This window comes from Lodderomyces elongisporus, chromosome 1 (genome assembly GCF_030384665.1).
Source record: "Lodderomyces elongisporus chromosome 1, complete sequence".
Classification (NCBI taxonomy): Eukaryota; Fungi; Ascomycota; class Pichiomycetes; order Serinales; family Debaryomycetaceae; genus Lodderomyces; species Lodderomyces elongisporus.
The window spans coordinates 2,374,291-2,387,023 of record NC_083673.1 but is presented as its reverse complement, the minus strand read 5'-3'; the positions used below and the strand labels follow the sequence as shown (position 1 = coordinate 2,387,023).

The following is a 12,733-nucleotide window of genomic DNA, read 5'->3' as shown; positions in this document are numbered from 1 at the left end:
ATGTCATCTTCAACAAAAGATTCTAAGACCTCTAATCCTACTCCAAGGAGTATCAACCCTGGTCCAAGTAAACCAGACCTTGCTGGTGTCGACTCATCTTCAATTTCCGGGCAGTCTATTTCTACCTCGGGAAGAGCCGATATGAGCGAAGGTGAAGATGAATCTCCTGGTTTGAAAAGGACAGAAGCTCCTCAAATAAATCAGGTTGAGATTAACGAGATCTTAGACTTGAAATCTGAGATGATGATGATGCAAGAGCAGATGAAACAAATGACTGCTATGTTTAAAGCCGCTATGATTCAAACAGTCCCGCAACTTAGCACTCCTGTACCAGCTAGGAACGATGAGGCTAACAAGGCCCAGATTTCGGATGATAACAACAGCATAACCCTGCCAACTGACGTGCAAATGAAAGTTCATCCGGAAGAACACACATTTTCACCAGGACGTAACTTCCCTACCTCGAGGCCACACTCACTCGCTTCACCCTTGACTCACCAATCCCGTCAAAGTGGTACTCCTAGTGCTTATGGATCTGATAGATCTGTTGCATCTTACGATGGTATCCTTTACCATGGAGAAGTAGTCCATAGCGGATTCTGGGTTGAAGGCCATGAAGAAGCTTGTCAAATCATAAACGAGGCAAGACAGAGGTACCCTCATGGGGAAGACGTCAGGGTAATTCCATACATTCGAGTCCCAGACATAGCTGTCGAAAAGGCATTCATGGCGTACTACGACAAACTCCTTGCCAAACAAGGGAGAACTCAAAATGACAATATGGCACTCGGTCAGTATGACATTGCAAAACGTGTCCCTTTGAAGTTCTCCGATGAGGAAGGTTTCATGTTCTGGTTAAAGTCGGTTTTGTGGCACAAACACACCTACGGTGTTCCTGATAAGCTCATCATTAATGAGTTAAGGAACGGAGCTAATTTGACGAAGTCAGAGTCGTTGAAGGACATGATTGAGATGTCATGTAAGAGTGAGGGCCCCTTTGAACAACCGGTGGTTGATTACTTACCTATCTTGGGCAATGGGGGCACTCCTCCAGAAACGAACCAAGTTACTGATGTTATGACTGCTATCCATGATGCTTTGAAAAAGAAACATAATCCTAGAGTGAAAATGACCATTATTGGTATTGCTGTCAAAAAGTATTTGAGGATCACCAATACATCTCACCTAGCACAGGAAACATGGATCTCAATCTTTAAGACCCTTTTCGAAAGGATGGGTAGTGTCATGGATCAAATAATCATGTATATGACCCCGGAAGTTAAAATCGAAAAGCCGGGAAGGACTGGACCAATAGTCACGTTTGAAGATGCGTCGATCATAAAGATTGGCCTTGGACTCCTCAAGAATAAACCTAACGATAAAATCATTCAAGGTGTCAAATCATACGATTTGACATTTGAGAGGATCTGGGATGCTGTTAATGCAACATTTCAAACGAGGATGCATCTTATCTCAGATGACGAAGAAAAAGATGCCGGTACTACACTGGTGTCTAAAGGTGACAAATCACAAAAGACTACTAAATGTAATTTTTGTGGAAAGTACAGACACACTGTTGATAGTTGCCACTTATTGGTGACTGCTTTGGATGAAAAGTTGGTAAAGAAAGTCGATGGGAAGTATTACTTAGCAAACGGTGAACCGTTGGTCATGGATTTCTATAAGTGTCCCCTTTTAAAACACCTGAGCTTGAAATCTCTAAGTTCTAATGCGAGGCATCGCACGCCCCCAACAAAGTAAGTCCAAGGCAGCACAAGTTATGGAGGTAGAGGTTATTCCTAAGAGTACAGTCACTAGTAACTCTAGAGAAAATACCCACCACGAACGATTACCGACAGAAGTGATGCAATCTAATTCTCATATAATGTCTGATTCAATAGATGAAGTGATTAAACCCGGACCCATCATGATTGATGACGTCCCGGTTTACTTGGTGCACGCAGCCAATGCTCAATCTGCTAAGAAGGTAGTGAAGGATTGGACTGCGAAGAAAGCCCATCTCCCTAGCTCGCGAAAAGATGCTCACAATAAGTTGAAGGCTGATAAGGTGAAACAGCAACTCAATGCAGCAGTTAGACAACGGCAGGAGATGGAGAGAGTGGAGCGTGAAAGCGCACCTAGCCCTGTAACAGAGCAATCTATGCAGGAGTCCCGACGGGAATTAGACACTGAGTCCCCGCCGATCGGAGAGCAGTCTCCACCCTATGACTCACATTTACCATTCCTGGAACTCCAGTTTCCAGATGAAAACATAGACGTAGACCCAGACTACGAGTATGAAGAACCTAGCTCGGCTGGTATTCGGTTCGAACCCTCCGCACTGACAATGGATAGGGAATTAGAAAACCTAGCCATGGAGGACACCGTAGATCCTGATGAAGAGTTAAAGTTATTCCTATCCGAAGGAAAAGGAATTGAACAGACTTCTACGCCACCGGAGAATGGAAACATGATGAGTCACCCTCAAGAAGAAGTGCCTAAGGTGAAATCTGACGTTGTTGTTAATGAACCACTTAATGAGGAACAGGCAAATGCTACCGCTGATGATGGAGTTGACTCCCCAGTGGCTGACGATTCAATTAAACTCTTTAGTGTCGAAGACATCTTGAGAGAGAATCAGCTAGATGAGCTTGCCAAATTAAGTGCAACGTCCGACCAACCACACCACCTTGCTGACGATTCCACTGATCCACAGCGGAAAAGTCAGCGCCGAGTACGTACTAGTAAATTGACCATACTAGACAAACAGGCTGCATTCAAAGATGCCATGAAACATAACTTCTTCGTGTTTATGGATCTTTCGAAGTATTTGGGAATGCACGATGATGCTCGAGCCATGATGAGAGAAAGTACTAAAGCTATGTTGGTTGACAGAGATGTTTTGCAGAAAGCCCTTAAGGATGGTATTGCCAAGTTCAAGAAGAAACCAGTTGTTACTGAAGTAAATCTGACGACCACTTCGACAGGCTACCACCAACCAGGGGTCACTCAAGAACTACTCTGTTTCCCCGCATCCATACATGGCCGTAGGATAGAAATGAAATACGACACCGCGGCCCAGTTGAGTTTGATCAACCCGCAAACACTAAAAGGGTTACCAATTAAGCCTTTTCCCTTGAGCCAGCCAGTATTTGTTCAAGGTGTTAATAATGACACCAAAGCAATTACTCAGGGAGTGTTTTTAGATGTTACTGTCCATTTCATCTCCTTACCTGCAATCCTCTATTTGCACGAGCAAATTCCTGTTGGTCAGGTACTACTCGGGTTGCCATTCCAAGATGCGCACAAACTCTCCATTGGGTTTACTGATGATGGTGATAAACGAGAGTTACGTTTCCGCGCGAATGGCAACATTCATAAATTCCCTATTCGTTACGATGGGGATTCTAACTACCACATCGATTCATTTCCAACTGTCCAAGTGAGTCAAACCGTCGTCATTCCTCCCCTTTCAGAGATGCTTCGACCTGCATTTACCGGGTCTAGGGCGAGCGAAGATGATATTCGGTATTTCGTGGACCAATGTGCTGAGGTGTCTGATGTCTTCTACATTAAAGGTGGAGACCCTGGCAGACTTAAGCCTGAAATACACCCTCCCGTTCGTATCAACTTGCGAGATCCGAATGTTCACTGGCGGATGAAATCGATCCCATTAGGATCTAAACGTACCGCTGCAGTAGAGATTCTCCAAGAAATGATACGACAGGGGCAATTGGTCTATAGTGATGCGACTTATCGGAACCCATGGTTTCTCATAAGTAAGAAGGATGGAAGGCATCGATTGTTGATTGACCTTCGGGAACTCAACAAAAATGTGGAGTTGGAAGGGGGTCACCCACTCTCCGTGGATGATCTCACTACAGAGATTAGTGGTTGTTGGTTTATAAGTACTATTGATGTGCAGAATGCGTATTTTCAAATACCATTGGATGCTGCTACTAGCGATGTTACCAGTTTTAACAGCCCGTTAGGTTTGTTGAAGTATGCTGTCCTTCCTCAAGGATATATCAATTCAGTAAGTGAGTTTAGTTCTATCTTACAAAAGATTTTGAGCCCAGTTGCGAAGGATGTGATGTGTTTTATTGACGACATTGCCATCGTGGGTCCCAAAGTAGATGAACTTACCGACTCACTGGTTCGAGAACACCTAGATAAGATTGTCGAAGTGTTCCGTCTTCTAACCAATGCTGGCTTGAAGATTAACCCTGCGAAGTTAAAGATCGCTGTACCTGAATGTGATTTTCTTGGATACCATATTTCACCTGCAGGGAAAACGTTAATTAGGGGTCAAGTGGATGCATTATTGAATTACCCACTCCCTAACACGGTCAAACAGCTAGAAAGTTTCCTTGGCTTGGTCAATTATTACCGACAGTTGATTGTAGGGCATGCTGAGTTGACTGCTCCCCTCTACAACTTAGCCAATCAAGCAAGGAAGGAACCCAAGCATCAGATTCATTGGGATCCTACAACTAAGCGGTTTTTCCACCAAATCATCACAGTACTAACCAACCAACCGATTCTCCAACCCCTTAATTTTAAGGACCTCATTACTGTCCACACTGATGCTTCGACAGACTCTTGGGGTGGTGTGTTGCAAAACACCAATGCGGCTGGAGAATCGAAACTAGTCCTGTGCTATTCTGGAAAGTTCCATGGTTCTGAAAAGAACTATACTATTTACGAAAAGGAACTTTTCAGTATTTATAAGACGTTTGATGCAATCCATCCACTCTTGTTTGGATTTACTGGGGTCATTCATTTGTACTGTGACAACAAAGCTCTTGTCCTTGTGATGAATAAACCACTCGATAATTCACACTTTGTAAATCGGGTTTACAAATGGTTGAACTTCATCAGGACCTTCAACTATCAGATCCATCACATTGATGGACTGAAAAACATCATTGCCGATGCTCTTAGCCGATGCCACACGTCTACTCCGCAGACTGATCATTATGAGGTCAGAGAAGCTATTGCCGAGTTTAGGGCGAAGTTGGATCCTAAAGTACTAGCAGAAGTTAATGTTGTTACCATTGAAGCTGAGCCTAATAACAGTTATAAGAAGATCCCACTTCAAGCGCTTAGAAAGTACCTTGAGGCACGTACCATTCCCGTTTCGCACAACGCACCTGCTGACGCCAGACGTTTCATCAACCGCGCACTAGAGTTCTATTTACATGATGGAATCCTTTACAAGTTAGGTCGGACCGGTTCATACACTCGACGCGTCGTTTATGAGAACAATCAGGTTGAACACATATTCAATCTTGCTCATAGAGATCGTGGTCACCCAGGAGTTGAGACTACGTTCAATCTAATAAATACTGGATTCTACATTCCGAACCTCTATCGCAGACTTGCCGACTATATCAAACGGTGTGTTTATTGTCAAAAGGACCAACCTGCAACTAGGCAGCGGGATCCATTGTACTTGAACTACCCGGCTGGTATGTTTCATACAATCGTCTGTGACTGCGTTAAGCTCCGTGACGCTACTGTTGTCGTTGCACGTGACGAATTTCTGGGATGGCCCGAAGCTCAGGTTTTACCAAAGGTTACTGCAGAGGCAGTAGCCGACTTTATTTATTCAAACTTTATTGCTCGTGTAGGAACCTTTAGTGTTTTGAAAACCGACAATGGTCGTGAATTTCACAATGAGGTCCTCCAGCAATTGCTCTCAAATTATGGCATTTCTCCATCTTATTCTGTACCGTACCATCCGCAGGGGAATGGGATGATCGAAGCGTCGCACAAACGACTTATCAGATTCATCAAACTGGTTCCAGAGAATAAGAATTTGAGCAAAGTTTTGAATGCTGCATTGTGGGTGGATCGTACTACGGTTCGTAAACGTACGGGATTCACACCACAATACTTGGTTTTTGGATTTGAAGGTAATAATCTGCTCCAATCATTGATGCAAACACCATCTGATATACAACAATACACGGAGGACGAACTATTCAAGTTCCGCGTTGGTCAGTTTTATTTCCGTAAACAACAGGAAGACTCTGCTAAGGAAACTCAACGCCGCGATCGGGATCATCAGAAGGAAGTTTTTGACAAACGTTATGACACTAATGTACCGATCAAGAAAGGAGACTTAGTCTTAGTTTACGATGCTGCTACCAACAAGATGGGCTTGAATTGGTCGGGTCCTTTCGTTGTCCGGAAGGTGCTGTCGAGGATTTACTATCTTAGTAACCTCCAAGGCATTCCCATGAAACGTCAGTATACTAGGGAGATGTTGAAACCGTTTGTTGCCGCTCCGCTTAGTACTACAAAATGATTTTCTACTTTGCAGGGGGGGAGGCCACAACGGTTATCATCAATTTGTACAGTTATTTTACCTCAAATCAATTTTTTCCGAAATGCAATGAAAATAAGGCCGTATCGCTCATTCAGACTCTGAAGGGGGGGAGGATGTCACAGTGCGACACACATTGGACGCTCTGTGCCCTCGTTTCCGCTAAGTGAATATTTGGAGAATATTGCACGACATAGGAAACTTGAAACTTCAAACAAGATGAGTTTATATAAATAGGAACGAGAAGTGGTAAAATTAACTTATCACTATTATATAGAAATATCGGTAAAATATAGATTTTATACGGTCAACTACATTGAACACAAATCACTAGGTGAACGTGCAGAGTGTATACTCTCACGATTCTCCTTACTAGTGACTTTGTATGAGACAATTTACTCTCTTAACTTATGAGCATTGAGACCTTTATAGGTGCGATCATTGACAATTACACTTAGTTGGAATATAGCCTATCAAGTCACGAACTCAAACCGCTGGTATCGGTGAGCTACCAGCTCAAACCGATGCTCAGCAGTCGTACACTTGTTACTTGTGACAGTGCTATGCGACAATTGTTATCAAATCTTTTTCTAATTTTTTTTTTCTCTCTCTCTCTCTCTCCCCCTTTTGTTTGTGCTTGCCTCACTGCGCCCCATTTTCCCTTCCTCTCGTTCCCCCTCCCTTCCCCGCCTTAGCGAGTCAAGCACAGGTGCCCCCATGTAGCGAGTAAGTGTTCTAAGAGTAGACTGTGACACAAAAACAAAAAAAGAAAAAATAGAAAAAGAAAAACAAATTATGTGCATCTGCAAGTCAAAGATTTTTTATTTTTTTACTTTTGGTAGCTCACCAGTATCACCAAAATTGACAAGACGTACAAAACAGTGAAACAGTAATATGTTGTTGATTATTTTTCATGTTCTTTGTTGTCCTTAGGTTCTTTGTTTTCTTAGGTAATTTTTCTGGTTTTTGCATCCATGGTTGAAGGTCAACATACATGCAAAAGCAACAAACAGGATCACAAAAAAAGAAGAGTTCAAATACAATGTTCCTTATAATCGACGTTATCTATTGAATATATATTATAAATTTGCATATCGTGTCATAATATGATTGAATTAAACAAAATTGCGAAATAAATAAATAAATAAATAAATAGATATATATTTGTGAATTGGAATAGAACCCAATAGGATCGGATAAACAGTATACATAGCCTCCCCTCTCTTTTGAATCAAAAAATGGTACTAAAAAAAGAAGAATAGCAAGATTTTCAAGGTCCAATGGTTTGAAGAACACACCGCTTTGTTTGGATCTACTGTTTTTTTTTTATAATCGAATGGTTAGAAAGTAAAGAAACATAAAGCAGTTGCGTGAGATGGAGAAGCCGAGGAAACCAAGAATGGATCGGAAAACACGGAAAATGAAGTTGAAAGGGTAGCAAGCAGTTGCTGGATAATAGAAGAAGAAACGCAAATAACTGCAACCGCTCTACTTAGAGCTTGATATCTGGAACTCCGCCGATAAGACTATATATATATATATATATATACATATCAAGTATTTTGATCCAATAAGCATTCGACTTTGCGCAACTGCAAAATACACGAAGAAAAGAAAAAAAAAAGAAAACAACAAACACATTTATTTTGCCGAATGGTTTTTGCTTGCTTTGTGTGTGTGCATATTACAGTGTCTTACAGCTCACTAATTCATTCCTTGTCCTTTAACTGAAAAACTGAGCCGTAAGACGAATCAACAATTGTCTTTTTTTTTTTTACTCTTGGACTAAAGATTAGAGACAAACGCCACTGACAAGATATACAAGAAACACGCCTCTGTTTTGTTTTCAAAGTAAGTAAGTAAAAAAAATAAGTTTAAAGAAACAAAAGGTATTCATTCTAATGAGGGATGTGTAGGTGTAATGAGTGACGTCAAGCTCGAAGGCATTGGAACTTCAGTGATAATCAACTTTAGCACAACATTCTGTGCTGAGTTAACCGCTGGTATTGGCTAATTATCTCCCCGCTATTGTTTATAAGCAATTCTTTGGCATCTACACGTTTGTAAAGGACAATACTTCTAGCCACGCTTATTCAAAAACAATCAAAAGCATAGAAGGCAAACTGTATATATACTTGGTAAAGTACAAGTGTAAACATAATACACATGATTTAACCTGTATCTAAAAACATGTTAGTGTTAGAACTCTTTTTACACTTTACATTTTGCACCTGGCACCTTGCACCTTGCACTGTGCTGATTACATCTTTGAGTGGTTATTCTTGCAGTGCACATATATACATATATATATATATATACAATCTGTATACTTTGTTTAATTTGTTTAATTGTTCTCGGTATAACTCTTGCCGAGCAATTCTTTTTTGAATTTTTTCTCTTTATTGTCATGGCATACTCCGAAAGAATCGAAAAGACAAATTGCCTGATGTTCCGTGTCTCCGTTAGTTCGAAATAAATGTTATCTGCCAACCATCTCTTAGAGTCTCATCTCCCTTTTGGACTCGTATCTTTAAAAAAAAAGTTTTTGATTTAGAAAAATCGTAGAACCTAATTTGGTGACTTCAATACGGACAAGGGAATAGAATTCATTCGTGCCGAGGAAGTGATTGATTTTTCTTTTTTATTATCAATTTATTTTATTTTATTCTTTTTTATTTTTTTAAACTTTTTGTTCCTACTTGTAAAAATATTTACAGTAATTGATTATAATGATCTCTAAAAAGCAAAGCTTGAAAGAGAGAGTGTGTGTGCGCGTTTGTGTGAGAGTGTTTATGTATGTGTAAAAGTACCTGGCTAAACTTTCCTATTGTTCGTCCCTCGCAAAATTCACTCACCACACTTGGTTTGTGTTTTATGCACTTTCTAGGTTGATCCTTTTAGTCTATGGCTATTTAGATGTTCTAGAGAAAGTGAAGTAGTGGAAGCAATACCAATGCAGCAATACGAATAATAATTGGTGAAGTCAGAGGAGGAACGATAGATGAGGATGGGTGAAAAAGGATTTGCTGCACGAAGCGCAAAAATTAAGAAATATGCACAACAAAGAGGATGCTTCAGAAACAATTATGTGTATGTGTGTGTGTGTGTGGGAGAGAAAGAAAGAGAAACAGAAAGAGAAAGAGAAAATGAATGAGAGAATGAAAGAATGGAAGAGTGAAAGAACTAAAGAATGAACGTAAGAATGAATGAATGAGTGACAGTAAATGGAAATCCTTGCCACATGTTGACACTGCCATGACACCATCTAACTTCCTTCTTCTACATAAATTTAACAAGATAATAATCAGTTCTTCTTCTCCATTAACCTTTTCCTGTCTTTTCTTTTATTTTTTTTTCTTCTTCTCCGTCTATTATTAATTTAGAGTTGAGCCAAGCACTGAAAGAGTTATGAGTTTTAACAACTATTCTGGCTCAGCAAATATGGGCAATCATCAGACTGGCTCGGAAGAAGAAATGTTTCGCATCATGGAATTTGACGAAATTCAAACCGTCAATGCAAACTATGTTTCTGGACTACCAGTTAATGGGACAGCAGCGGAAGCAATAGCAGAAGCAACACCAGAAGCAACACCAATAGCTTCATCGACTACTGTGAATGAAGACTCGGTTTTCTTAAGTAGGAATCAAAATCAAAATCTTAACCAAAATCTTAACCAAAATTTCAACCAGAACCAGAATTTTGTTCAACAATTTCCAATACTAGGAGCCACACAACATGAAGCACCTCAAATGCCAACAGCCACAGAGTTACCGTACAATTACAACATCAATAATAATATCAACTTTAACGACATGCAAAATATAAACTACAACAACAACTACAACGTCAATTACAGCTTCCATCAACAACAAGACTATGCATCCCTGCCACATCTTCAATGCAATCTCACAGATACCCCTCAACAATTTCGCCAGTCACTTCAGTTCCAAGGATCATTACAACCGCCATATCAGTCTTACCAATTACAACAATACGAACCTAATCAGCAGGTCCAACAGGTCCAACAGGCTCAACAAGTTCAACAGGTCCAACAGGTCCAACAGGCTCAACAAGTTCAACAGGTCCAACAGCCTCGTGAATCTAGCGCGTGTTTGGAATTGCCAGTGGAAAGACGCATTGTTGCTACGCGCAAGGCAAAGCCTGTGCTGCGCTCAAGACGTGTGTGCGACACATGCCGTTTAAAGCAACTCAAATGCGACAAAGCCAAACCACGTTGCGGACAGTGTGTGCTTGATGGTACAAAGTGTGTTTATAGAGTATTGCTTCAATTTAAAGAAGACGTCGAATCAAAAGGTAAGAGATTTGGAAGAGAAGGCATAAACTCAGTGGGAAAACTAACCACTGACGAATTGGTGTTGCGAGGCAAATTGTCTCACTATCAGCAAATTCAACACAAAGATAATGTACAGTTTATCAACACTCATTATAATGATATCACAGGCGAACATGACCAAAATGAAGCCAAATTACTCCCATCTTTGCAGTCTTCTATTATCCCACCCGATGTGATGTTTTTAGAACAACAAGATTCACATTTAGTTGATTTGGCATTGAAATTCTACCTTGATTATTTGCAACCCATTCTCAATTCACCTGGCAATCGACCAATTCGTTATCAGCAACAAGGCTTGGATAACGCTGCTGGTAGCGACTCAAATTCTAGTTTTGAGGGACAAATGGTAACTGGACGTGGGGTTGACTTGGGGTGCTTGATAAATGTTACACAACATAATCAATCGCTATTTTACTTCTTAATTGGCTTGAGTTCACACCTTCTTGCCAAAACAGCTAGTACATCCGCTCAAAAAGAACTTTGGCAAGAGAGATCTCAATATTATAAAAACATGGGATTAATGGAGGTGCAGCCACTTATCAATCAGCTTGAAAAAGACGAGCCACTCAATATTGAAAAAATTTCCTTAATTGACACTTTGCTTTCACTCATGCATGTTTTGTTGTTTGAAATTGCAGATAATTCAAATAAGAAATGGTTGTTGTATCTTCGACTTTGCCGAAAATTGTTGAGTCAGTTTAGGATAACAATGTCGAAAGACAGTACTGCTTATTACCTACTCAAATTTTCTTTAGAGTTTCTCCATTACCATGAAAATGTTGGACGTACTGCTTGTAAGGATCCAAGTTTGTCATTTTTGCTGGTGACGGATAAGCTTGAACATGATGACGAAAGTTCGCTAGATGATGGACAGTTTGAGTTTATAACTTGGATGGGTAGTGACAAGCGTCTTATAAGATTGATTTCGGATATTACCGATTTGTCATTTGAAAGAGTCAGGAGATCAAAATCAGAAAAAGAATATCTCTTTAAATGTGGTGAGCTTAAACAAAGGCTTGACAATTTAAAAGTTTATGATACAAATTTGGAAATTGCAGTCACAGACACGGATCCAAATTCGAAGCCAAATGTTGATGCATTTGCAAGTACAAACTTAAACGCAGAGTTAAAAACAAAGTCAAAGGTCGACTTTTCTGATGTTTCCGATTATGTCCTTGTGTCAGAAGTTAAAAGACTCACGACAGAATTGTATATGAACTGTTGCCTTTTGAATATGACTCCCGAAGATGACGAAGTCATGGAATTAGTCAAGCAAATATTAGAGTTGCTCCAATTAGTCATATTTACACGAGATTATCACTGGGGTGGTCCATTAATATGGAGTGTTTTTGTTGCTGCTGTCGAAATATCTGTTCTCCATTCAAATTGCGAGGACTTACGATATACTGTTTTGCAACTTTTAGACACCCTAGAGTATAAAACATTGGGTAATATTTCGCGAACAAGACAAATCATTTTGGGTGTATGGAAAAAGAGAGATTTGGACAATAGTGATTTGCATAGCATGGGTGTTGTGGATACAAACAGTCGTAAGTTTAAAAAGAGAAAGAAATTTTTGGGCTTTGAGAACGATTGGGAAAAATATGTCGTTGACAAAAATTATGGTATTGCCCTTTCATAAATATATCCATGTATGTTTGTATATATAATTACTAAATTAGATTTGTGTTGTTATATCTATTATAATACTTCTTCATATAATATCTATTTTTAAATCAAGGATACGTGATACTATTGGCTAATGTTTTCTGTACTGTCTTCCCTTTTTTTTTTCTTCTTTTTTTTTCTTCTTCTTCTTCTTCTTCTTTTACTTTATTTTATATATATATATTTTTCAAATGGTTACTTTTCAATGGTATAATCACCGCCGCCCTATAGCGGGGCTCTGGGTTCGGGTGAAAACGCGAGAGAGATTAATTTTTTTTCTTTTTTTTTTTTTTACTCGAATAGGAGTGCAATGCGGCGAAGGTCACCTTTATTTTAAGCGTCTACTTGCTTTTTGTCGGCTTTGAATTTTAAATACCTT

The 12,733-nt window shown here is 39.9% G+C and overlaps 2 protein-coding genes across 2 annotated transcripts; both read left to right on the top strand. All coding sequences in view use genetic code 12, as the record gives it.

Moving 5' to 3' along the window:
• On the top strand, positions 1–1,761 carry PVL30_000857 (uncharacterized protein; the record flags this gene model as incomplete). The annotated part of the gene is made up of 1 exon (XM_061119190.1): positions 1–1,761. The coding sequence occupies one exon, from the start codon at positions 1–3 to the stop codon at positions 1,759–1,761; it is 1,761 nt and encodes a 586-aa protein (XP_060975173.1).
• Positions 1,762–9,772: 8,011 nt separating this feature from the next.
• PVL30_000856 (uncharacterized protein) lies at positions 9,773–12,328 on the top strand (the record flags this gene model as incomplete). Its single annotated transcript, XM_001528319.2, has 1 exon — positions 9,773–12,328. The coding sequence occupies one exon, from the start codon at positions 9,773–9,775 to the stop codon at positions 12,326–12,328; it is 2,556 nt and encodes an 851-aa protein (XP_001528369.2).
• Between the last annotated feature and the right edge of the window lie 405 nt (positions 12,329–12,733).